The 27,656-nt window shown below is 50.3% G+C and overlaps 1 protein-coding gene across 1 annotated transcript in view; it reads right to left on the bottom strand.

Annotated features, from left to right (window-relative positions):
• nrg3b (neuregulin 3b) overlaps positions 1–23,751 on the bottom strand; it is a 122,484-nt gene extending 98,733 nt beyond the window's left edge. Inside the window, exons 1-2 of the mRNA XM_067245082.1 lie at positions 22,917–23,751; positions 21,712–21,714 (exon numbers count right to left, since the gene is read on the bottom strand). Of these exons, the coding sequence (XP_067101183.1) occupies positions 21,712–21,714; positions 22,917–23,751 (838 nt within the window). The remainder of the gene's footprint in view (positions 1–21,711; positions 21,715–22,916) is intronic.
• Between the last annotated feature and the right edge of the window lie 3,905 nt (positions 23,752–27,656).

Raw genomic sequence — 27,656 nt, 5'->3', positions numbered from 1 at the left:
GCTTTAACCGTGTAGAGGTGTTTATGGTGGTATCCTCCGGCCACTCCCCTCCGCTGCCTCTCAGCTGCTCCGCCAGTCGTCCGGTCAAACAGACAGTGCTCAGGGGCTGCTGACCTCTGGGGGAAATGCCACGATTAAGACCTCACCTCACAGAAATGGCATCTCAGATTGAGATCATTTTCACTCTGGAAGAGCATTATAGATTGCTTCTCAAAGGTCAAGTCATCGTCCTTATAGGACAAAGGCAGCAAACAAAATCAAAGAACTGCACTCAAGTCCACTTCCTCCTCGTGTCCCCTGCAGAGGTGTCTGGTATCAGGTCCTGTCAGCCTCGCAGCAGTAAAACAATACATGATCACCTAACTCACTCATACATGCCTCTCACTGTACTGAGGAGCAACTACACAGTGAATGCTCTTTTCCCTGAACATGGTTCTCCGAGGTGTCTGTCTTTAATGTGATTAATGAGAGAGGTCTGGGACCTCTCATGCTGACCTGCCGAGGACAAGGGGAGCCAGGCTCCCTCCTCTGTCCCTCCTCTGTCCCTCCTCTGTCCATCCTCTGTCCCTCCTCTGTCCCTCCCCTGTCCCTCCCCTGTCCCTCCCCTGTCCCTCCTCTGTCCCTCCTCTGTCCCTCCTCTGTCCCTCCCCTGTCCCTCCTCTGTCCCTCCTCTGTCCCTCCTCTGTCCCTCCTCTGTCCCCTATTAGTCATGATGACGACGGCTATGAGGAGAGGAGAGGGCCCCACCAGCAGTGACACGTGTGGGGGGGGCTGTGTGTTATTTGGCTCTCCTCAACACCATGCCAGATATATTAACTAATATTGACACTGTGAATATCGAAACAAAACACCCATTACCATAATTATGTTTTGGACGAGAAAATATCATACATTATCTCGAGGCTGGCCAGGAATGTGTTCACTTTGCAGGTTGACACACAGCATGCTCCTGATGCATACAGCCAGGAAGTGCCACTCTGTGTGAGTCTGGGGCCCTCATCCAAACACGTCTGACACGCTCCCTCACAGCCATGGAAACATACATGGGATTTGCAGGTCACTGAATTGACTATGGAACATAATTTAGTGGTAGATGGATTCCATTTGACTTGAAATTAAAGTCACAGTGTGTGCCTTCACAGCCATCAGTCAAAGTAGCTTCCATCACCAGCCAACTGGGCCCACCAGGTTCAGAAGAGACCGGCAACAGAGACTGAATTAATTATCAGTGTTCTGCCAACTGGCTGCATTAAAACCTAACTAGTCATGATCAAGACATTATTATAATCATAGCGGTCCAATGGAAAAAAACTGATTAATAATTTCCCTCATGGCCGGGTCAACCAGAGCAGAGAACACAGAACCAGGCAGAACACCAGAGTCTGTTCAGAACCAGGCAGAACACCAGAGTCTGTTCTGAACCAGGCAGAACACCAAAGTCTGTTTTGAACCATGCAGAACACCAGAGACTGTTCTGAACCAGGCAGAACACCAGAGTCTGTTCTGAACCAGGCAGAACACCAGAGTGTCTCCCAGTAGGAGAGCATGTGAGGGGAGGATTCCTATAAGCAGCAGAGTCTACAAACACAATGCTTGGGACCTGTAGCCTTGGGGACCGTAGCCATGGCTGCAGCTCATCATGCCAGCTCCTCTCCTGCTTAAGGAGGCCTAGGTTGCTTCATCGTGGAAACGAGCCAAGGAGACCAATCACTCTGGCCAAATCAGACGCCTGAGTCCTTCATAATAGCATGAACGGTGTCAACAGACAGACTTGGATATGATAGGGTCTTCAGCCAGACCTTGAGGTGAAGAAGGTCTAGGTTAGGAGAAGTCAGGTAATCTGGGTTAGGAAGGTCTGGGTTAGAAAGGTCTGGGTTAGGAAGGTCTGGGTTAGGAAGGTCTGGGTTAGAAAGGTCTGGGTTAGGAAGGTCTGGGTTAGAAAGGTCTGGGTTAGGAAGGTCTGGGTTAGGAAGGTCTGGGTTAAGAAGGTACAAATAGGAAGCTATGACAGCAGGCGGAGGAACAAGTGACACCAACAAAAGGCCATTGGCCGACACCGTTAGTAATAGCACAGTCACTGGGTGTAGCTCTGTGGGAAAGCAATTGATTGAAAAGATCTGAATTTTGAAAACCCCTGTATGTAATTTTTGATAAAAGCATCTGATAATTGGACACAGTATCATATAAATGATTGTAATTATTATAATAGGCATAAAAGACAGTGGCTACAGCGGGTTTTATAATGCAGGGAACAGCATGGTGGTGGCCAGTAAGACAAGCAGACATGAAGCCATGTGGGGAAAAGCCTGGGTCTCTGTGATCGCCCTCCCAATCCTCAACTGCTGTGTAATGATGAGGCCTGGAATGGGCTCATCACCTCCTGAAGCACCTGCTGCAATCGCAGCCCCATTATCATTACCACACTGGACATAATGCACCCCCCACGCCCCTCCCGCATGTGGATCCACATCACGTCCTGTTGTGTAACGTTACAAAGTTCCTTCTTCATTTGCATACGCTCAAGTTATCTTTGTTCTGTTTCCGAGCTGCCAGGACACAGGTCCACACACACCGCCCATCTGGTACCGGGCCTTGTTACCCTGTCGTCCTGTTCCCCCTGTCGTCCTGTTCCCCCTGTAGTCCTGTTCCCCCTGTCGTCCTGTTCCCCCTGTAGTCCTGTTCCCCCTGTCGTCCTGTTCCCCCTGTCGTCCTGTTCCCCCTGTCGTCCTGTTACCCCTGTAGTCCTGTTCCCCCTGTCGTCCTGTTACCCCTGTCGTCCTGTTACCCCTGTAGTCCTGTTCCCCCTGTAGTCCTCTTCCCTCTGTTGTCCTGTTACCCCTGTAGTCCTGTTACCCCTGTCGTCCTGTTCCCCAGGCGACTGACCCAGACATATTCGTGGCGCCACTTCGTTCAAGAGCAATTTAGCCGTTAGCGTGCTCCATGCCACCCAATCAAAGGTGAATCCAATCCAGGCTTAGACCTGATGCAGCTTGTGTTTGTTTACAGAGATCAGGCTCCCACGGCGGAGAGATGGAGAGATTAAATTTGAATCGTGGCCAGGGCTGGCCTGTCTCAACACTGACACACATCCTCACTTTGCATTTACAGTGAGTGACTGGAATATTATTGACTTGTTTGAACCGAGAAAAAGAGTCTGTTTCTTTCAGCTTAGAATTCCAAGGCAAAGCTCTGCCAACCTGGGGAAGATGCAGTCAAGCTGCTGGTTTAGATGTTCTGGACCCTGGACCCAGTTTTGGTTCTGGTCATGGTCATGGTTCTGGTTAAGGTTCTGGGTTAGATTCTGGTCTTGGTTCTAGTGCCTGATCCTAGTTTTAGAACTAGTTCTGGGCCTAGTCCTGGTCCCAGTTCTGTTTTTTAGCCTCCCTGAGCAAAAGTTGAACGGTTTTGCAGAGAGACAAGATGAATGTGTTTTATAAATCATAAATGACCGGGCAGAGCTGGTGGAAGCAAGCCCCAAGGGACTTCTCCACTGTAAAGGTATTTTCACGTCACAATTATTTTTGGTCCAGTTGCTCCTCTACAGCCACTCCCTGCCTGTCTAATGCTGCTCCCATCAAGCCTCCATCCCACAAGCAATTATCAGGTGAATGAGAATAGCAAAGTAAGTTACTGGTCTAACCTGCATAATAATGCTGTGATACTGAACCACAAACAAGGGTTAGCAACAGTCCAAACATTCCTGCAGCTGCATAGGGTTTGTTAGTGCTTCACATCGTGCATCGACCAGACAGCAGTACAACAGCCTGCTGTCTTGCTGGTTCCTGTCTGCTGTGAGAGTTGGAACAAAAAGCTGCAGTCTCTCTCTGGTTCTCTCTCTGGTTCTCAGTCTGCAGTCTCTCTCTGGTTCTCTCTCTGGTTCTCTCTCTGGTTCTCTCTCTGGTTCTCTCTCTTGTTCTCTCTCTTGTTCTCAGTCTGCAATCTCTCTCTGGTTCTCTCTCTGGTTCTCTCTCTGGTTCTCAGTCTGCAATCTCTCTCTGGTTCTCTCTCTGGTTCTCTATCTGGTTCTCTCTCTGGTTCTCAGTCTGCAGTCTCTCTCTGGTTCTCTCTCTGGTTCTCAGTCTGTAGTCTCTCCAAGATTCCGTTTTTTTTTTGCCTCAGCAGCAGAAACACCAGTGGGCCTTCAGACGTCACTGAGGGCTTTAGGAAGGAGTGATGGCCTGGGACTGCAGTACATCACACAAGGTACAAGCACACACACGACTCACACAGACACACACACACAGACTCACACACACAGACCCACACCCACGCAGAGACACACACACACGCCATTAGGCATGAAAAACATTTAGGCACACATACTGTACACTGCGTGCTAGAAGAACATCCAAACACACAAGCACACACTCTCCAATTATTGACTGATTTGTCTGTTCCTCTGAAGAGGGCGTTTGACAGTGTGCTAGCCCGTCTCCATCGTGGACAACAGCCGGTTCCACGTGCGTCCCGACAGCCTCACCTCACATCAGCATCCAGACGGATGCTGGCGTGAAAACAAACACCATCAAACATGTTCCCTCTTGTAGTGCTTTCTCCAGCCTCCCTATGACCCACTAATGCAGCCTTCTTCAGCCTGACCGCTCTCTGTGGAGGCTGCTGTCAAACACAGACTCTCTGAAGACATCTTCTCTGGGATTAAAGATTCATGCATGGCCATTAGCAGCATCCAAGAGAACACCTAGCTCAGCTAGAACCACGATGATGTCATTCCAGGTGGAACCTGCACAGCAACTGAACATAGCTGGAGAGATGTGAGAGATGTAGAAATGTGAGAGATGTAGAAATGTGAGAAATGTGTCTGAAGAAGTGTGCCCCAGTGTGGAATGTCCTGATTACTGTATCTTGATCTGAACTGATTCTACAGTAGCAAAGGTCAGGGAAACGAAAGAGTGATGCTAAAAAAACCTTCAGGAGGAGGAGAGGAGGAGAGGAAGAGGGGAGGAGGAGGGGAGGGGAGGAGGAGGAGGGGAGGACAGAAGGGGAGGAGGAGGGGAGGGGAGGAGGAGGAGGGGATGACAGGAGGAGGGGAGGACAGGAGGAGAGGAGGAGGGGAGGGGAGGAGGAGGAGGGGAGGAGGAGGGGAGGAGTGGAGGACAGGAGGAGGGGAGGAGAGGAGGAGGAGGGGAGGACAGGAGGAGGGGAGGAAGAGGAAGGAAGGGGAGGAGGAGGGGAGGACAGGACAGGAGGAGGGGAGGACAGGAGGAGGGGAGGAAGAGGAAGGAAGGGGAGGAGGAAGAGGAGGAGGGGAAGACAGGAGTAGGGGAAGAAGAGGAAGGAAGGGGAGGAGGAGGAGGAAGGGGAGGGAAAAGAAGGAAGGGGAGGAGGAGGGGACGACAGAAGGAGGGGTGGAAGAGGAAGGAAGGGGAGGAGGAAGAGGAGGAGGGGAGGACAGAAGGAGGGGTGGAAGAGGAAGGAAGGGGAGGAGGAAGAGGAGGAGGGGAGGACAGGAGGAGGGGAGGAAGAGGAGGAGGGGAGGGGAGGAGGAGGGGAGGAGGAAGGCCTGAGCTGTAGCCTGTGGCTCCCGCTGCTTCATCTGAAATCAAACATGGTGACCTCTGATTCTCCAGACCCCGAGGGGCAGTCAACCTTTAACCTGCTGTCAATCATACTTCCTAAAGGTCACAACCCCAGTAACACCTCAAGACTTAAAGACAACTTCTGGGTGAAAATAATGTTTGTTTGAATAATTTAATAAAGAAAGATTTCCAAGATTGACCAATAAAACCAACAAACCTTGGAGTAGGTGGAAGACAAATGGAATGAGTATGTAAGTAGTAAGAAGTAAGTGGTCTTCATGTTGGTAGTGTGTAATGAAAGGGTTCAGGGAAAGCTGTTACACTCAGGGGTCAACGACAAGCTTCGTCACGTTTCCAACACACAGTCAGTGATCTTCACACTCACACTTTAAAGCTCAGTCACTCATAATCTCTCTCTCTCTCGCTCACACTACACACACACACAGTCCAATGGATTGTGGTCTCTCATTCCATTCAGGCCAGTGAGAGATTGCCCAGTCAGACTGCAGTATTACACAGTAATTGCCCTTTAAAGAGAGGTTCGGCCATGTGCAACACTAACAGAGAACGAAACTCCTACTGCCTCTCTCTCTCCTACTGCCTCTCTCTCTCTCCTTCCTACTGCCTCTCTCTCTCCTACTGCCTCTCTCTCTCCTACTGCCTCTCTCTCTCCTACTGCCTCTCTCTCTCCTACTGCCTCTCTCTCTCCTACTGCCTCTCTCTCTCTCCTACTGCCTCTCTCTCTCTCCTACTGCCTCTCTCTCTCCTACTGCCTCTCTCCTACTGCCTCTCTCTCTCTCCTTCCTACCGCCTCTCTCTCTCTATCTTTCCTACTGCCTCTCTCACTCCTTCCTACTGCCTCTCTCTCTCCTTCCTAGTGCCTCTCTCTCTCCTTCCTATTGCCTCTCTCTCTCCTTCCTACTGCCTCTCTCTCTCTCCTTCCTACTGCCTCTCTCTCTCCTTCCTACTGCCTCTCTCTCTCCTTCCTACTGCCTCTCTCTCCTTCCTACTACCTCCTCTCTCTTTCCTACTGCCTCTCTCTCTATGGTGCCTTAGGGGGGAGGGGGGGCAGGGGGAGATGAAGGGGGAGGTGAAGGGGTGAGAGAAAGAAGAGGGTTGAGGGGAGGGGGGATGAGAGACAAGAAGGGGAGGGATGGAGGTAGGCGAGCACATCAGCATATGAACCACAGGGGGCTGAACTGCAAAGACATGGGTGTGCAGGGCGGGGGAGAGAGGGCTACAGCAACAGGCTAAGGACAGGAGAGCAGAGGGAAATCGAGGGAGACATTTTAAACAGCATGCATTATGATGTTGCTGGCCAACTGTTAAGAATTTCGCTGCACTGAAGCAATTTGGTGTATGCGACAATAAACTTTGATTGATTGATTGATGAATGAATGAGAGAGTATAGCATATACAGTCTTAACATTTTGCCTTCTATTTATTATGTGTATTGTCCATTTCACTGTGTACTATTCACTTTAGTTATTTTTGTTTTGATTTTGTTTTGATTTTGACTTTGTTTTACAAATTATTATTTGTTGATGTATAATCTGTTATTGTGCCTCTAGCTTTGGCAATACGGTTGTAGTGACTGTCATGCTAATAAAGCTGAATTGAATTGTTTAGAGAAACAGATCTACAGCTGCAGCTGTCTAACAAGACTAACTGAGTCTCTCTCTCTCTAGGACTGAGTCTCTCTCTCTCTGGGACTGAGTCTCTCTCTCCCTAGGACTGAGTCTCTCTGTCTCTAGGACTGAGTCTCTCTCTCTCTAGGACTGAGCCTCTCTCTCTCTCTAGGACTGAGCCTCTCTCTCTAGGACTGAGTCTCTCTCTCTAGGACTGAGTCTCTCTCTCTCTAGGACTGAGTCTCTCTCTCTCTCTAGGACTGAGCCTCTCTCTCTCTAGGACTGAGCCTCTCTCTCTCTAGGACTGAGCCTCTCTCTCTAGGACTGAGCCTCTCTCTCTCTAGGACTGAGCCTCTCTCTCTCTAGGACTGAGCCTCTCTCTCTCTAGGACTGAGCCTCTCTCTCTCTAGGACTGAGTCTCTCTCTCTCTAGGACTGAGTCTCTCTCTCTCTAGGACTGAGACTCTCTCTCTCTAGGACTGAGTCTCTCTCTCTCTAGGACTGAGCTTCTCTCTCTCTCTAGGACTGAGCCTCTCTCTCTCTAGGACTGAGCCTCTCTCTCTCTAGGACTGAGCCTCTCTCTCTAGGACTGAGCCTCTCTCTCTCTAGGACTGAGCCTCTCTCTCTCTAGGACTGAGCCTCTCTCTCTCTCTAGGACTGAGCCTCTCTCTCTCTAGGACTGAGCCTCTCTCTCTCTAGGACTGAGCCTCTCTCTCTCTAGGACTGAGCCTCTCTGTCTCTAGGACTGAGTCTCTCTCTCTCTAGGACTGAGCCTCTCTCTCTCTAGGACTGAGTCTCTCTCTCTCTAGAACTGAGCCTCTCTCTCTCTAGGACTGAGCCTCTCTCTCTCTAGGACTGAGCCTCTCTCTCTCTCTAGGACTGAGCCTCTCTATCTAGGACTGAGTCTCTCTCTCTCTAGGACTGAGCCTCTCTCTCTCTAGGACTGAGCGGCTGCCATGATTTGTTGTGTTTTCTCTTTGATAGGAGACTCAGTTCCTCCTCAGGTGTGGGCAGATTGTCCTGGCAGCCTGGAGACAGCAGAGCAGCACTGCTACTCTGTCAGCTCCCCCACAACCTTTCTTACACCTGGAAGGAAGCACATACACACAAACACACACACACATACAAACACACACGCAATCACACACACACAGACAAAGACAGCATTCATCAACTTTAAATCTACATTTTCTCATTTCACATTTCTTTCCTTCAGCCAAGTTGTCCAGAGAGAGTGAGCACAGAGAGGTCTGTTCAGCTAGTCTCTCCCCAGCTAGAGAGGCACAGAGAGGCCTGTTCAGCTAGTCTCTCCCCAGCCAGAGAGGCACAGAGAGGCCTGCTAGTCTCTCCCCAGCTAGAGAGGCACAGAGAGGCCTGCTAGTCTCTCCCCAGCTAGAGAGGCACAGAGAGGCCTGCTAGTCTCTCCCCAGCTAGAGAGGCACGGAGGCCTGTTCAGCTAGTCTCTCCCCAGCCAGTTACATTGCTGATTTGCACAACAGTCCTGCATTTCTCTGACTAGCATGTCTACAGGTTTAACTAAACTCCATTAGCAGCGAATTTCGTTCGATATCAGTGTGTAACCGGTGTGAATCGGTGAAACTCACTCCTCAGGTATGTAACAGGCCACCCGCGTCAACGAATAGCTAGCTTTTCTTTGGCGTAGCTGGTAGTGGTTGTGCTTGTCAGTCAGAGGTGGCTTGTTCGAGCCCGGGCAGGGACGAACATCGGTCCAGGAAGCCTTTAGGACGGAGCAAGACCATGTCTGTTACACCCCCGTTACAAGTGCATAACACTATTTGCTTTGGAGATATCGATACGTGCTAGATGACGTAACCGTAACCAAGTGGCGTCTCATTTCTTAGGGGTATGTAGCCCTTACCCCTCAGTTTCGAGGGCCAAGGGCTAGGGGTAAACTAAGGGGTAGGGGGAAGGGGTAGTATTGGGATTCGGCCTAAGGTTGATGTTATAATATAATTAGCGTTAACCAAAACAAAAACGTCTCAAAATCTCCACAATCCTCCCTAATTCTGCTACTAGGACTTAACAACAGCTCAAACGTAAATGCTTAGTGGTTGATGATTGCCGTGTGTCTGCATGTCTGTGTGTCTACATGTTTACATGTTTGTGTCTCTGCGTGTGTGTGTCTGTGTGTGTGTGTGTGTGTCTGCATGTCTGTGTGTCTGTGTGTTTGCATGTCTGTGTGTCTGTGTATGCATGTCTGTGTGTCTGTGTATTTGCATGTCTGCATGTCTGCGTGTCTGTGTGTGTGTGTGTGTGTGTCTGTGTGTGTGTGTGTGTGTCTGCATGTCTGTGTGTCTGCATGTCTGTGTGTCTGTCTGTCTGTGTGTGTGTGTGTGTCTGCGTGTCTGTGTGTCTGCGTGTCTGTGTGTCTGCATGTCTGTGTGTCTGCATGTGTGTGTGTGTGTCTGTCTGTGTGTGTGTGTGTCTGCATGTCTGTGTGTCTGCGTGTCTGTGTGTCTGCATGTCTGCATGTCTGTCTGTGTGTGTGTGTGTCTGCATGTCTGTGTGTCTGCATGTGTGTGTGTCTGTGCAGCCAGGAGGAGACCACCCGCCTGCAGATCTCTGGTTCCTCATGAAGGAGGCTGGTGTCATCAACCTCTTATCTAGGCCACCACATCTGCAGCTGTCCTCATCTGACGGGCGATCCCTATGTCCCTCTGATACTCACACACACACACACACACACCCTGCTCTCACACACACATATCCTGCTCTCACACACCCTGCTCTCACACACACACCCTGCTCTCACACACACACACCCTGCTCTCACACACACATACCCTGCTCCCACACAAAGAAAAACACACACACCAAGACACATAATACACACCTAGGCACATACTACACACATACACACACACCCCAGCTGTTGTGGATTACCCAGGCAGGCTTTGCTGTGACGTATGCCAGCGTTTGATGGGCTTGTCCTGGGTCTGACCTGAAGCCCACAGAGCAGGATCCTCTCTCTGGTCCCCCCCCCCTGTTAGGCTGTTCCCTTACCACCACCACCCCCTGCCGCTAACAGCCAAACCAGGGGACTGGTGGAGGGGGCTGGTGGAGGGGGCTGCTGGAGGGGGCTGCTGGAGGGGGCTGGTGGAGGGGGGCTGGTGGAGGGAGGCTATGACTGGCTGGTAGGTGAGGGGTGAGCTTATCTATCCATCTCTAAACCCCCCCTTCTCAACACCTCTCCTTGTCCACACTCCCTTCCCCTCCTCCTCCTCCTCCTCCCTCCCTACATCCCTGCACGAGGCTCATGTTGACCCTGCAGTCTCCCTGTGCCCTCTGAGGGTTTAGCTTCATTATTGTGTGTAAAGCCTGTACAGGCAGCTTGACCTGAGAGGGGAGAGGAGAGGAGAGGAGAGAGGAGGAGAACACGAGAGAGGAGAGGAGAGAGGAGAACACGAGAGAGGAGAGGAGAGAGGAGAAGAGATGAGAGGAGAGAGGAGAGAGGATGAGAGGAGAGGAGAGGAGAGGAGAGGAGAGAGGAGGAGAACACGAGAGAGGAGAGGAGAGAGGAGAAGAGATGAGAGGAGAGAGGAGAGAGGATGAGAGGAGAGGACAGGAGAGGAGAGAGGAGACGAGAGAGAGAGAGAGAGAGAGAGAGAGAGAGAGAGAGAGAGAGAGAGAGAGAGAGAGAGAGAGAGAGAGAGAGAGAGAGAGAGAGGAGAAGACAGTAGATCACAACAACACTACGATGGGCAGCCATGGCAACTGGCAATAAGGCTACAGGGATGAGCCGGGGAGGGGGGGAGATGAGTGTGTGGGGGAGATGTAATGGGGGGTGGTATGTGTGTGGTGTGTGTGCGGTGTGTATATGATGTTTGAAGAGGATCCTTATGACTGCAGAAACCCTACAGAGCACATTCCCACATCAGTAATGAAACATTTTATCCAATAGCAGAAGACCTCCAGCAGGACCAGACTGTGTAACTGAGAGCAGAGCAGTTCCCTTCCACCCAACACCACCATCTCACTTCATTAAAACCATGAAGATACTTCAAGTTTTGTACTTCAGTTCCACTATAATTATTTCCACGTCAACGACAAAAGCCATGGGAGATGGGTTGAGAGAGGCAATTAGAGAAAGATTTTCAAGTTCAATTCCTTGTGTTCCTTCTTGGAAATGTGCCAACACGATATTCGTTTCTTTAGAAACAAACAGCTTGTTCTCCAGTGCTGAGCTTGTACCAGAACATGCTGGTTGTAATATAACTGCTTTGCACAGGCGTGGTTTAAAACTCTTTAGAAGTTTACTTTGTAAAAGAACAAATGCCCTTTCACTGTGTTCATAAAAAGGAAACACGACTGTTGTATTTCAGACTGTTTCTGTCCTTCTAGTTGACCACCAGTAGAGGAGCTCCTCCTCCTCCTCCAGCACCAGACTTCCTGGGTGACAGGTGTTCCATGGTAACAGCACCAGACTTCCTGGGTGACAGGTGTTCCATGGTAACAGCACCGTTGCTCTGTGTGTCCTATCAATGATTCATGTTTCAAACAGAGCAGCTATGAAGACTCTTCTCCAGGTGTTTGATTCATAACTTACTCTGTTGTCTGACTGCCTACACATAGTCCTGTCTTTAGTCTGTCCTCCTGTCAAACCCTCCCTGCCTCTAACCTGCACCCCAATACAGACCTCCCTGCCTCTAACCTGCACCCCAATACAGACCTCCCTGCCTCTAACCTGCACCCCAATACAGACCTCCCTGCCTCTAACCTGCACCCCAATACAGACCTCCCTGCCTCTAACCTGCACCCCAATACAGACCTCCCTGCCTCTAACCTGCACCCCAATACAGACCTCCCTGCCTCTAACCTGCACCTGTGGGTAGCAGGGTTAGACCAAGGTGGGTAGCAGGAACGTGTTGTTCCAGGAGACTGCAAGTCAATGGACAAGTCAAAAACACCTTGGTTCAAAGAATCATCCAGAAAATGTTAAAGACTAGAAGTGTGATAACAGTAGGCAAATAACAACCTCTCCTCCCTGCTCACGAACGCTTCAAAAATCAGCTAAATCCAATTAGCATACCCTGACTTCCAGAGGGATCCAGCTTCCTGACAAACTGACATCATGGAGCGCTGTGTCCAGCTGCAGCACCACTCAGCAGGAACACTGAAGATGAAGCTACTGGAGCTTTAGTATCTGTCCCTTTCATCGGCCTGTTTAAAGCTGACACAGGAAGTGATACAACTGCATTTGCACTAATCGGTGAACAACACATCTGCAGAGCACATCCATGTAAGACTGCAGATTAGGGGGGAAATACAGCACACAGTAGGGCGAGTACTAGCCTGGGAGCTTTTGTCTTGTTATCTTTGGGAGTGAGTTGACATTATCCCCATGGATAAGGTTTTACCATGCACAGATTACCACGACGACAACAAAAAAAAACACAAGAGCGGCCCCACTCAATCCCTGTCTCATACTCTCTATCTCCATGGCTGTCTGTCTCTTTCTACATGCCTCTATCCCTCCATCAACTCTCTCTCTCCAGCAATCTGTAGCTGCAGACAGATCAGGCTGAAGCTGGGCCATGGAGGCTGCTGTGTTAATGACACCTACGCTCCATGCAGCTTTGTTGCTTGTTTGTTGATTAATCTCCCCGGCGACAACATCTACTCAGGAACTCTCTAAACAACGACACACACGCCGTCTCCTAATCTGGGAGGACCTGGCCTCCACAGATAGCAGAGACAAACCATTCAGCTTCATGATAAACCGACTCCAGATGCTACAACCATACTTGTACTTCTACTCAGCACAGCTGCCATCTAGCCCACAGTCAGGCATGTGTGTACTTGTACCGTAACAAGGGGAGGAACATCATAAACTGTTTACGCGATAACTAGACGTAAGTTAGGGTTAGCGTAAGTACATCCGTAAGAACATCTTCTACACAGAAGAGCTGGTTAAGGTACACCAGCACAGCTGATGACTGTCTTTGAGATTTTAATTGGTGAAAACAGATGTAGAGCTAACTGCATCTCTAACTAGACTTCTAAAAATATACATTTTATATATAAATCACAACAAGCCTGAATGCCATTCTGTAGCTTTCATTGGACAGTATTCATAGTTGCTGTCCTATTCAGGGATGAAATAGGACGCCAGAATTATTGTTGCTTTTTGTGTGTGTGTGTGTAGAAGACAGAGAGAAAGAGAGAGAGAAAGAGAAAAAGAGAGAGAGAGAGAGAAAGTCACAAGGCTCAGGGGCATGGATGATGCAGGACAGAGGGAGGGAGGGAGGGAGGGAGGGAGGGAGGGAGGGAGGGAGGGAGGGAGGGAGGGAGGGAGGGAGGGAGGGAGGGAGGGATAGATTGAAGGGAGAGAGAGAGGGAGGGAGGAGAGGTGACCTCTTCCACCACCAAGGAGCCTCCATGTTAGGGGTCCTATGTGTATCTGTGTGTGTGTGTCCTGTGTGTGTGTGTGTGTGCGTGTGTGTGTCCTGTGTGTGTGTGTGTCCTGTGTGTGTGTCCTGTGTGTGTGTCCTGTGTGTGTGTGTGTGTCCTGTGTGTGTGTGTGTGTGTGTGTGTCCTTTGTGTGTGTGTCCTGTGTGTGTGTGTGTGTGTGTGTCCTGTGTGTGTGTGTCCTGTGTGTGTGTGTGTGTGTGTGTCCTTTGTGTGTGTGTCCTGTGTGTGTGTGTGTGTGTGTGTGTCCTGTGTGTGGGCATCTTCATGGCACTCAGCCACATGCTGGCATGAATCAGCCCCACTGACAGCCTCCACAATCAACACTTCCCTGTGGACCCATGATGTACCCAGATGCTAAGCGCTAAGCAGGGAAAGTGAGAGTATTTAACAGTTTCCACACTGCAGGGAGATGCATGAAAATCGTGACTAACATAACAGTCATCGCTGTTGATTAAGCCATTTTTAAAAGTACAACTTGAGCCACCTTAGCTCAAAAGATGGACATCTGTCTTTCTGAATATCTCAGTACTGGTCTTTCACCAAGATACAGAAGCTGTTTGAAGATACGCAGTCATTCACCCAGGCTAACACCAGTACATTTTACCTAATGAAGCATGACCTTTTCCCTTTACGGAGTGAGGTGCGTTAATGAATGGCTTCATCAAGGCCTTCAAAGCCTGCATGACTTCATCATTAGAGGTACTGGACCTGAACACAAATTACTCTGGTGATGATAGCCTCCCCAACACTCCACACACCTGCAGTCTGTCCACAACACTACCCAACACTCCCCACACCTGCAGTCTGTCCCCAACACTACCCAACACTCCCCACACCTAGAGTCTGTCCCCAACACTCCCCACACCTAAAGTCTGTCCCCAACACTACCCAACACTCCCCACACCTACAGTCTGTCCCCAGCCTCTCCACACCTACAGTCTGTCCCCAACACTACCCAACACTCCCCACACCTACAGTCTGTCCCCAACACTACCCAACACTCCCCACACCTGCAGTCTGTCCCCAACACTCCCCACACCTACAGTCTGTCCCCAACACTACCCAACACTCCCCACACCTACAGTCTGTCCCCAGCCTCTCCACACCTACAGTCTGTCCCCAACACTACCCAACACTCCCCACACCTACAGTCTGTCCCCAACACTACCCAACACTCCCCACACCTGCAGTCTGTCCCCAACACTCCCCACACCTACAGTCTGTCCCCAACACTACCCAACACTCCCCACACCTGCAGTCTGTCCCCAGCCTCTCCACACCTACAGTCTGTCCCCAACACTACCCAACATTCCCCACACCTGCAGTCTGTCCCCAGCCTCTCCACAGTGACTTGGACCAAGAGGGTGGATGGATAATGCACGTCTCACCCCATCAAGTAGACCCCCCCTTCCACTGTGTCTGTTTGCAAATGGATGCCGGAAGCGAGGAGTCCCTTCGGGTCTGTAATTCAATACCAGAGGTCTGACAGACTGTGATCAGATACGTACGGACCTAATGCTCTCAGCACAGCCGAGCCACACGCTGCAATCACACAATATCTCATTACCCCCGGCTATTGTCAAGCCACCCGCATTCTCATTGAGTGAAGGAGGATCATTAGCAGAAGATGAACACTATGTGGCGAAGCGAGAACGAGCTGGAACCGCACGCTGGTACAAGCTGGACCCGCACGCTGGTACAAGCTGGACCCGCACGCTGGTACAAGCTGGACTTGCTTCTGGCTGAGCTCGTTCACGCTCACATGAACGGGTTATTGTTTATCCAAAGTGACGTTCAAGGAAGCGGGGATCAGAAGAGTATAGTTCTAACAGTGAACAACCCAGTGGGGTGTGAGGGTGTGGGGTGTTTTCAATCCTAGTCGGACCTCCAGGTCAGCGGTTTCTACGTGTGAGCAATGAACATCAACCAGGAGGCCGCAGCCTGTTCCAGCCATTAAACTGCGCCAGTGTGGGACATCCCAGCACTCCAAACTGCTGGAGGCCTCATCCATTATTCAGGCTTCCTGCCACTCTACTTCCACATGTTTCCCATTCATTAATATTTCAGACCCCTCCCCTCCATGCCCCTCCCTGCCCACCCGTCCCCACCCCGTCTTCCTTCCTCAGACAACTCGCCACCCACCAGCCTGGTCCCCTTCCCAAGACACCTCCCACTGGAACGCAGGTCTGCATGAATCTCTCTGTGGCATTCTCCTAAGATGGCCTCCATGGTGTTTAGACCGGGCTCCTCATGACTCCCAGGGTCCTGGGCCGGGGGCCGGGGCCCTGTCTCCTGAGAGAGCATGGGTCAGGGAAACAGGTGACAAGGGAGTCAGGTGGCTGAGCGGTTAGGGAAGCGGGCTAGTAATCTGAAGGTTGCCAGTTCGATTCCCGGCCGTGCAAAATGACGTTGTGTCCTTGGGCAAGGCACTTCACCCTACTTGCCTCGGAGGGGAATGTCCCTGTACTTACTGTAAGTCGCTCTGGATAAGAGCGTCTGCTAAATGACTAAATGTAAACAGCCCCAGGTCTCTGTTTCCTCCGTCAGGCACTGTTACAGCCTTGCCGGCAGCTGGGCAAATGTCACATTGTGTTTGTTTGTTGTAGAGAATATAGAGACATTGATCTCCTCAGTGTAAGTATAGTTTCAACAGGGGCCTGGACCCTGTAGACCAGTCACAGGAGAAGAGGGCTCCATTATGGTAGCCTGGTGGACGCATTAGTATCACGAAATAGTATTATTTGTATTGTGACGCAGTCTGGAGGACTGGGGAACTGGGTGACTGGAGGACTGGAGGACAGGAGGACTGGGGGACTAGGGGACTGGAGGACTGGAGGACAGGAGGACTGGGGGACTGGAGGACTGGGGGACTAGGGGACTGGAGGACTGGGGGACTGGAGGACTGGGGGACTGGAGAGGGATGATGCAGCCATCAGGCAGTAGCCTCCAGAACTGCTACACCCTCTGCCTAGCGATGCTGGCTTCTCACAGCAGTCGCTCTGCTTCCATCTTACAGCAGGCAGGCAGAGCCAGGTGCCTGCCGCTGTCTCTAGGGCAGGCACCGTGGAGGGAGGAAGATATAGCCTAGCTCAGGCCTTGCTGTGGTGTGAGAAGCCAAGTGCATCTGGGGACTGAGAGAGAGGGCCTGAGAGGCAGCGAGGAAAATCTGAGCCTAACTCTCCCTGGAGAGAGAGGGAAAAAGAATAGATTTATATCTTTGTTTTTAATCCCACCCCTCCTCTCGGTCTCTCCGCACACTCCTCGTGTGCCTGTGTAGCCAGGATGGGGAACATGGGGGCCATAACGTGTCACAGAACAAGCTCCCGCCCTGCTGCCACATCAAAATCCTTCTGTACATGTTATGGCAGATGTTGATCCATTTAGACTTTGTTGTTGGTTGCCTTGTGTGTGTGTATGTGTGTGTGTATGTGTGTGTATTTCTGGGGTGAGGGGTGTGTGTGTGTGCTTGTGTGTGCTTGTGTGTGTATTGCCTAATGTTATGCTATCTGGAAAAGATTCCGCTACAGAATGGCTAGCTGGCTGGTTGGCTCCTGACTGACTCTGTGAGGTGTGTGTTGAATTACAATGATGTGTTAGTGTGAAGACTCCCTGCCCCCAACACTCTATCAGAGGAACAGGCCCACAGCCAACACAGCTCAGTTATAAACTCTCCTGCTCTCCTCCACATCTCTCCTGCTCTCCTCCACATCTCTCCTGCTCTCCTCCACATCTCTCCTGCTCTTCTCCACATCTCTCCTGCTCTCCTCCACATCTCTCCTGCTCTCCTCCACATCTCTCCTGCTCTCCTCCACATCTCTCCTGCTCTCCTCCACATCTCTCCTGCTATCCTGAGGAGAGGTAAACAAGAGTCACAGGGGTATAATTGAATGTTTGTGTTTGCTTGTGTGTGTGTGTGTGTGTGTGTGTGTGTACCAAGGTCTTTCATAAAGAAAGTGGGCAAAGGAGATGTGGAAATACTAAGAGACGAGAATAGACTGAGGTGGAGAGAGAAAGAGAGAGAGAGACAGAGTAATAGAAAGGGAGAGAGTGAGAGACAGGGAGAGGTGGAGAGACAGAGAGAGTAATAGAAAGGGAGAGAGTGAGAGACAGGGAGAGGTACAGAGACAGAGAGAGTAATAGAAAGGGAGAGAGTGAGAGACAGGGAGAGGTAGAGAGACAGAGAGAGTAATAGAAAGGGAGAGAGTGAGAGACAGGGAGAGGTAGAGAGACAGAGAGAGTAATAGAAAGGTAGAGAGTGAGAGACAGGGACAGGTAGAGAGACAGAGAGAGTAATAGAAAGGGAGAGAGAGACAGGGAGAGGTAGAGAGACAGGGAGAGTAATAGAAAGGGAGAGAGTGAGAGACAGGGAGAGGTAGAGAGACAGGGAGAGGTAGAGAGACAGGGAGAGTAATAGAAAGGGAGAGAGTGAGAGACAGGGAGAGAGACAGGGAGAGGTAGGATGAGCATGGGCCAGGGTTAGACTGTGTAAGATGCAGTGATGTCTAACAGGATGCCTAACGGGCAGGGTTAGACTGTGTAAGATGCAGTGATGTCTAACAGGATGCCTAACGGGCAGGGTTAGACTGTGTAAGATGCAGTGATGTCTAACAGGATGCCTAACGGGCAGGGTTAGACTGTGTAAGATGCAGTGATGTCTAACAGGATGCCTAATGGGCAGGGTTAGACTGTGTAAGATGCAGTGATGTCTAACAGGATGCCTAATGGGCAGGGTTAGACTGTGTAAGATGCAGTGATGTCTAACAGGATGCCTAATGGGCAGGGTTAGACTGTGTAAGATGCAGTGATGTCTAACAGGATGCCTAACGGGCAGGGTTAGACTGTGTAAGATGCAGTGATGTCTAACAGGATGCCTAACGGGCAGGGTTAGACTGTGTAAGATGCAGTGATGTCTAACAGGATGCCTAACGGGCAGGGTTAGACTGTGTAAGATGCAGTGATGTCTAACAGGATGCCTAATGGGCAGGGTTAGACTGTGTAAGATGCAGTGATGTCTAACAGGATGCCTAATGGGCAGGGTTAGACTGTGTAAGATGCAGTGATGTCTAACAGGATGCCTAATGGGCAGGGTTAGACTGTGTAAGATGCAGTGATGTCTAACAGGATGCCTAATGGGCAGGGTTAGACTGTGTAAGATGCAGTGATGTCTAACAGGATGCCTAATGGGCAGGGTTAGACTGTGTAAGATGCAGTGATGTCTAACAGGATGCCTAACGGGCAGGGTTAGACTGTGTAAGATGCAGTGATGTCTAACAGGATGCCTAACGGGCAGGGTTAGACTGTGTAAGATGCAGTGATGTCTAACAGGATGCCTAACGGGCAGGGTTAGACTGTGTAAGATGCAGTGATGTCTAACAGGATGCCTAATGGGCAGGGTTAGACTGTGTAAGATGCAGTGATGTCTAACAGGATGCCTAATGGGCAGGGTTAGACTGTGTAAGATGCAGTGATGTCTAACAGGATGCCTAATGGGCAGGGTTAGACTGTGTAAGATGCAGTGATGTCTAACAGGATGCCTAATGGGCAGGGTTAGACTGTGTAAGATGCAGTGATGTCTAACAGGATGCCTAATGGGCAGGGTTAGACTGTGTAAGATGCAGTGATGTCTAACAGGATGCCTAATGGGCAGGGTTAGACTGTGTAAGATGCAGTGATGTCTAACAGGATGCCTAATGGGCAGGGTTAGACTGTGTAAGATGCAGTGATGTCTAACAGGATGCCTAACGGGCAGAGCATGTCTTCCTCTAGGACACAGAGATTCATTAAGATCTGGACCAGCAGAGACATGCTGTCACACCACACACACACACCACATACATGCACTACACACACACACACACACACACACCAGCCTGGTCCAGGGGTGAGTCCAAGAGACTATGGTATTACAGCAGCACCAGCCTGACAGCACACCTCCATAGTGTGCTCAGTAATATGTTGGTTACCTCAGTGAGTTAGCTAGATGCCATACAAAGTGCCTATAAACCTCAGGCCCTGTGAGACTGTGCTGTGACAGTAAAACATCTTTATAGTTGTGAGACGAGCATGGGCCCCTCTACCAGTAATATCCAATAGAGAGGATCCATCAACATGCTAACACACAGCCTGGGGCTTCTGCCTTCCTCTATCAACACCACAGCACATGAACCCATAAGAATCACCCAGCAGAACCTTACTTAATCGTCTGTATGTGCTGACTAGTATAACTGCCTTGTGGTTCTGTTATCGTGCAAAACAACGGCTCAATCCTTTCTCAGTGAATGCTGAAATAATGCTTAATTTACGTTTAAACTGTTTAAATATAAACAACACCTTGTTATTTTCATGAAAATAAGTCCATAACTCCAGTCCTGTCTCATGTCTCTGCATGTAGACTTCCTCCAGTCCTGTCTCATGTCTCTGCATGTAGACTTCCTCCAGTCCTGTCTCATGTCTCTGCATGTAGACTTCCTCCAGTCCTGTCTCATGTCTCTGCATGTAGACTTCACACAACACATATACTGTATATTTAACGCAGATTTTGGTGCCGCATTTCGGTCCCACTTAAATGCCTGAGGTGTCTGTTGAAATATTTGCTTCTGGTGCTCCAAAACGTACGTAAGAAGAATTCATATGAATGCTAGTTAAATTATACTGCATTCATGTGGTGTCAGAATAATCTGAAGAAAAAAATCAAAAGTTTTTCCCAATATTCACGTGATGCAAGTCTGAACAAAGGAAGTCAAAGAACATGGCAGACAACAGTGATTTATTTTTTATTTTTTTAAATCTGTTTTTTCTATAAAAACAATGTCATGTGAGGGAGTCAGATGACTAAATGTAAATGTCATACACCCTCGTTTTGTGGCTATTTTTTTAAAGTATCGATTTGTGAAAACCCAAAGGATACCCAACCCTAGTTAGGGGAGAACATGCACGTCTCTAATCTCCAGGAGAACATGCACATCTCTGCCTCTGCCTCTAGCTCTGCCTCTAGCTTTGCCTCTGCCTCTAGCTCTGCCTCTAGCTCTGCCTCTAGCTCCGCCTCTGCCTCTAGCTCTGCCTCTAGCTTTGCCTCTGCCTCTAGCTCTGCCTCTAGCTCTGCCTCTAGCTCCGCCTCTGCCTCTCGCTCTGCCTCTAGCTCTGTGTCTGCAGAGCAGAATCAGAACCAGAGCAGAGACCTGCCATCACATTCAGTCCCCTCAGGTGAGCAGAGACATCATCACATTCAGTCCCCTCAGGTAAGCAGAGACACATCATCACATTCAGTCCCCTCAGGTGAACAGAGACATCATCACATTCAGTCCCCTCAGGTGAGCAGAGACATCATCACATTCAGTCCCCTCAGGTGAGCAGAGACACATCATCACATTCAGTCCCCTCAGGTGAGCAGAGACATCATCACATTCAGTCCCCTCAGGTGAGCAGAGACATCATCACATTCAGTCCCCTCAGGTGAGCGGAGACATCATCACATTCAGTCTCCTCAGGTGAGCAGAGACTCATCATCACATTCAGTCTCCTCAGGTGAGCAGAGACACATCATCACATTCAGTCTCCTCAGGTGAGCAGAGACATCATCACATTCAGTCTCCTCAGGTGAGCAGAGACATCATCACATTCAGTCCCCTCAGGTGAGCAGAGACATCATCATATTCAGTCCCCTCAGGTGAGCAGAGACATCATCACATTCAGTCTCCTCAGGTGAGCAGAGACATCATCACATTCAGTCCCCTCAGGTGAGCAGAGACTCATCACATTCAGTCTCCTCAGGTGAGCAGAGATATCATCACATTCAGTCTCCTCAGGTGAGCAGAGGCATCATCACATTCAGTCTCCTCAGGTGAGCAGAGACATCATCACATTCAGTCTCCTCAGTGTACAGAAGGTGTGTACTCATGCCTCTCACATCAACACGTTTTTAAGTTCAGGATGCTTGCTTGAGAGTTAAACAATAATTAATATATAAAGTGTTGGGATGTTGGGGTATTGAACCACGCCTGACCTTCAGTTGGTCTAAGAAAATCGATTGAGAAAATTGACCACTCTCAATTATTTACTTCCTCAGAGAAAACAAACAAAGCAGTGTGTTTTCAGCATATGATAAAGAAACGTAACCTGCTCCACAGAAACCTGCAGCAGTCTAAGACACGGAGACAGAGTGCACTTAAACACGGCATCACAAGTCAATAGGATATTTATACACTTCATATCATATTCCTTTTGAAATGTTATCAAAGAGAAAGTTACACAGAGGCCGACATTATATCTCAACCACAAGTTTAACATTTCAATATGCATGCGTATGCACACAGTCACACATCGTAGGAGAAACTCCCCTGTGATGTTAAAACACATTTCTTGTGCAGTAAATATTCCCAGAGTCTGCCTTTTTACAAAATACTAAATCTGCAAAAATCCCTTCCCCAGTTCTGTCTTCCTATACCCGCCATCTTTAATCCTGCCCCTCTCCATGCACCCTCCCTTCTACCTCTCTCCCTGTCCCTTTCCCTCCATCTTTTCCCCTCTTCCTCTCTCTTTCTCCTCCATGGTTCAGTCAGCAAGATCCCCCCCCCCTGCCGGACACACTCTCTGGCTCTTTCTTTCAACATATCAATTGCTCTCTTTCTTCCTTACTCTCCCCTTTCCCCCCTTCCTCCTCCCCCATCTCCAGCTTCTCTATCTCCGGCCCATCTCCCTCTCATCGCTCTCATCCATCTCCCTCTCATCGCTCTCATCCGTCTCCCTCTCATCCCTCTCTGGGGCGGAGCAGGCTTGGTATCAGAGTGTACTTCCTGCAGCAGAGAGAACCCCACCTGGTCTACACCCACCTGGTCTACATCTACACCCACCTGTGTATAACTGCACTGTGTCCACAGGCCTCCCCGAGAGAGCAGGGGGCGAAGGTCACAGCACCATCACCAGAGATATGGCCTTGTGTAATGACAGACATATCAAGACCCTACACCGGAGGAGATGCTAATCTTGTTAATGTTCAAGACGAGAGATAAAGATGAGAGAGAAGAACAAATCGGAGGACTGGCAGACGTGTGTCTGGAGCTGAAGAAAGCTTCTGTGTGATGAAAATATGGTTATGCAGCTGTAATGTCATCTTTCTCTGCATTTTAAAGAGCTGTACTCCAGGCAAGTTCCCAGACCCACCTCCCCAGGATTCTGAGGGTTATTTCACCAGCAGTGAAGTACAGTAACACAATCCGTCTCATTCCACTTACACAAAAGTCAGGGCTCAAATACTGTACGTCAACACACACACGCACAGTGCCCCTCCCCACACACACCCTTTAATAGAAGTCCAGACTCACGTGTTCTGAAGCGGTGGTGTGGCCGTGTGGCGGGGGCCTTGGGGGGGCCCTTGGGGGGGCCCTTGGGGGGGCGGCCGCTGCTCCAACGTGTTGGCTTCAGGGGGGGTCCGGGGGCTGCGGTGGGCGGGGGCACCTTGGGGGTGCCCTTAGTAGCAGGAGGGTTGGTGGGGGGCTCCAAGGTGGTGGTGGTGGTAGAGGAGGTGGTTCGTGGCCGAGGGTTGGACGCCCCATTGCGTCCGTTGCTCTGCCCGTTCTCCCGGCGCGTGGAGGTGCCGCGGGGGGTTGCCTCCCTTCCCGGCGCAGGGCCACGTGGTGGGCGGGCGGTTGTCGTGCTAACCGTGGCGGGGACGCGGATCACCACACTGTTGTGGAGGTGTGGAGCGCGGTTACTGCCTCCATTGGCCGGGCTCCCATTGGCTGAGTGGTTGGCCGGTGGATCGGCTCGAGTTCTGGGGGGGGGGGCGGTCCCGTCAGCCGCCAGGGGGGTGGTGCTGGACACCGGGGAGGGCAGGGTTGAGGTGTCCGAGCCCTTGGGCACCGAGCTGGGCTGGGACATGAAGATAGGGTCCTGGCCGATGCCCTTGGCGTCCACCAGGTCTGTGGGGACGTAGTCCTGGACGGAGCCCACTACGATCCACTTGAGCAGCATGAGGCTGAGGCCAAGCCCCACAAAGCCCATGACCAGGGGCACGGCACACAGCCAGGTCTGCTGCCGGGGCAGGAGGGCGCAGGGTCCGCAGCGCAGGGGCCCCGGGGCCCGCGGAGACGCCTGCTCGCCCCCCGGCTCCTCCAGGCTCATGGCGGCCAGCGTGCTGGCGCCCGAACGCTCGCTCATTCTGCCAAGCTGGGTGGGTGTCAGGGATCAAACTGGGGGCCCAATCACAACAGGGCATGCACAAGGGAGGGGACGGGACACAGAGCCAACACTGGGCATCTTACCATGTACCCACGAAACACCTGCATTCAAATAGCAACATGTGTACACAAACACACACAAAGATTCACACACACACTGGAGCAAACTAACAAGACACACTGGCGTCCCACACGCAAGACCAGTAATTACAAGCTGGGTAGCTCACACTAATGCACACACAAGCAGAACCATGCTCCCATCGGCACAGAGCAGAATACAAACAAACAAACAAACACACACACACACACTCTAACACATACACAGGTTAGACGTGGGCAGGTGAGGGAGCGAGGCGTGAAGACACTCCCCAGTTCAGCAGTAACGAGGCGATGGTAAATCCCAGGAAGCTTCGCTCCCCTGATAGAGGGGTATAGCAGAGGCAAAAAGCAGGCAGGGTATCGATCCACGGCCAGTCTTCCGAGCTCTGTTGTAAATCCCTGTGTGGGTGAGCTCGTGTTTGTGTGTGTGGATTAGCCAATCCACCCAGGGCTGCACCCTCACGCTGCTGAAAAACACTTCAATCCAGTGCTGTCCCACTCTGCCGCGACGCCCTGGTCCTCTGGACGAGATCCGCTCCCAAACGCCCGGGGCTCCGTCCCTCGGCTGCCTGCTGCACACACACCTCCACAGCCTCCAGAGGTGCTCCTGTTCAGGAGCAGCAACCAGACACGAGCACGCACAGACACAGAAGCAGGGAGATGCAGCGAGAGATCGCCCTGCTCTCTCTCTCTACAGCAGGGAGGGGTGGAGGAAAGGGAGGGGGGTAAATCCCACTGATCTCTCTCAGATCCGTGTCCTCCTGTCGGAATTGTCCGTCTGTGTCCGGCAGTCGGTCCTCAGAATCTCACACTGCCTCAACGGAAGAACGCTGCTGCTGCTGGTCGGTCCTCTGTACATTCCCCCACTGGCAAGCAGCAGAGATGGAGAGGTGGAGAGAGAGAGAACGAGCGAGAGCGAGAGAGGAGGAGGGAGGGGGCTGCTCTAAAAAACGGATGCGGCGGCTGTTCTTGGAGGCTGCGGAGACTAGGAAAGAGAGAGAAGGTACAGATGAGAGAGAGAGGAATCAACGAGAGAGAGAGAGACAGAGAGAGCTGAGAGAGAGAGGGGAGGGGAATGTTGGCTCGATCCTCTGTGTGATGTGGGCTTTAAGGCTCGCCCCTCCGACGGCAGGACTCCAGCCTGACAGACAACAACTGCCCCATCGCTCCCTCCACACCACACCTCGGACGGAGTGAGCACGTGTGCGGGAAAAACTGCCTACCCTGACATCAGCAAGAAACAGAGAGGGGAAGAGAGGTGAAAAAAGAGTTGTCAGAAAGAGAGAGAGAGGTTGAAATGAGACAGAGGAGGTAGAGAGAGAAAATGAATAAATGAGAGCAAGAGAGGAGGTAGAGAGAGGTAAAGAAAGACAGAGGTATAGAGAGAGAGAGAGAGAGAGAGAGAGAGAGAGAGAGAGAGAGAGAGAGAGAGAGAGAGAGAGAGAGAGAGAGAGAGGGAGCTGTGCTGCGGCAGATGCAGCAGTAGAGGCAGAGACAGACGGTGGTTCACACACACACCCCGTGCAGACACACACACACCGTGCAGAGACACACACACCGTGCAGACACACACACACCGTGCAGACACACACACCCCATGCAGACACACACACACCATGCAGAGACACACACCGTGCAGACACACACACCCCGTGCAGAGACACACACACCGTGCAGACACACACACACCGTGCAGAGACACACCCCGAGGAGAACACACACACACCGTGCAGAGACACACCCCGAGGAGAGCTGAGAGGAAGGGAGGAGAGAAGGAGGGAGGAGAGGAGAGGAGGGAGGAGAGGAGGAGGGATGCAAGAGGTAGCACGAATAAGAAAGAGGAAGAGACAACAAACCAAACCTTGAGCTCATAGTTGATGGGCGTGTTAGAGCCCTCCTCTCTCCTCATCCTTCGGTCCACAGTCGATGAGACCCTCATTTCACCGTTCCCCAGGGGCTCTGGGACTCGACAGGCGGCCAATCAGAGCTCTCTCTGCTGGGGTGCTTCTGGCAGACCAAAAATCTTGCATTAAACATTCATACAGAACATCACACATGTCACACACATTGCACTGCGCAGTTGACAACCCCCAAAAAATCTGCTGTGAGAAAATCATGTACGATCATTTGAGATGTTTTTTATGCTAATTTTAAATGCTTCTTTTAAATTTTTTAAATGTTATTTTCCATTTCATTTTGAAAGAAGAGTTGAAGTTCATAGACATACTAGGTTCAGTTTCCATATCAAAGGGAGTTTGAGGAATCCCGCACTCTTAAGAGGTCCACTAGAAAACTAGAACATAAGTGGCGTACCACTAAATTGGAGGTTTTCCGCCTGGCCTGGAAGGACAGCCTAATGGAGTACAAGCAAGTCCTCATCAGGTCCAGATCAGAATATTTCTCTAGATTGATTAGTAAGAACAAACACAACACTAAGTTCCTATTTGATACTGTTGCAAGTCTCACTAAGAAAAGTACACTCTGTGTTAGTTCAGATTTCTCTCCCAATGATTTCTTAGATTTCTTTGACCAAAAAATCTATGCAATAAGGGACAAACTACAGACTAGTCCTGGAGGAGTGGCCATCAACACTGAACTTTCCCCTATACCAAGCATGCTGCATGTTGAGGCTCTCACTCACTTTAACCCTATTTCTATGGAAGCGTTCATCGAGCTGATAGACTCCTCAAAACCCACTAGCTGCCTTCTCGACCCCCTCCCTGCCAAACTCTGTAGGGAACTTCTCCCTATTATTGGACCACCCATGCTTAGTATTATTAATGAATCTATTGTAATTGGCCAAGTCCCCAACGATTTCAAACAAGCTATTATTAAGCCCCTTCTTAAAAAAACAAACCTGGATCCAGGTTGTCTTAGCAACTACAGGCCAATTTCAAATTAGCCATTTCTCTCCCAAATTTTAGAGAAGGCTGTGGCACAACAGCTCACTGAGCACCTCTCCTCAAATCAGCTTTATGAACCTCTCCAGTCTGGATTTCGTCTCCACCACAGCACTGAAACTGCATTAGCCAAAGTAGTCAATGATCTACTGTTAGCCTCTGACGTGGGTTCTATCTCTGTCCTGGTTCTTCTAGACCTAAGTGCAGCTTTTGACACGGTGGATCATGAGATTCTCTTGGAACGTATGGAGAACTATGTTGGGATTTCTGGTACGTCACTTCAGTGGTTTAGATCGTATCTATCTGATAGATCACAATATGTCCACTATGATGGCTGCTCATCCAGGAGCTCCACTGTAAAATACGGAGTACCACAGGGTTCAGTTCTAGGCCCTCTGTTATTTTCACTCTATATGCTGCCTTTAGGAAACATAATTAGAAGCTCTGGGGTAAATGTTCACTGTTATGCAGATGATACTCAGCTATATATGTCTATAAAGTCTGGAGAATTTCCACATGCTATGGAAAAATGTGTTTCTAGGTTGAGAGCTTGGATGACTGCAAATTTCCTTCTTCTAAATTCGGATAAAACCGAGGTTCAAATTTTCGGTCCTAAAAAATATAGAAATATTTTTTCCTATCTGACCTTAGACCTAGACGGCGTCAAAGTCTCTCAAAGCCAGCTAGTAAAAAATTTAGGAGTCACAATGGACCCAGACCTTTCGTTTGAGTACCATATTAAGCAAATTACCAGAACTGCATTTTTCCATCTACGTAATATTGCCAAAATACGAAAATGTCTCTCAACGGATGATGCTGAAAAACTAATACATGCATTTGTTACGTCCCAATTGGACTATTGCAATGTGTTGTTCTCTGGCCTCCC

Source organism: Osmerus mordax, chromosome 10 (assembly GCF_038355195.1).
Source record: "Osmerus mordax isolate fOsmMor3 chromosome 10, fOsmMor3.pri, whole genome shotgun sequence".
Classification (NCBI taxonomy): Eukaryota; Metazoa; Chordata; class Actinopteri; order Osmeriformes; family Osmeridae; genus Osmerus; species Osmerus mordax.
Note: the sequence above shows the minus strand (reverse complement) of the source record. Positions and strands in the feature narration are given on the sequence as shown.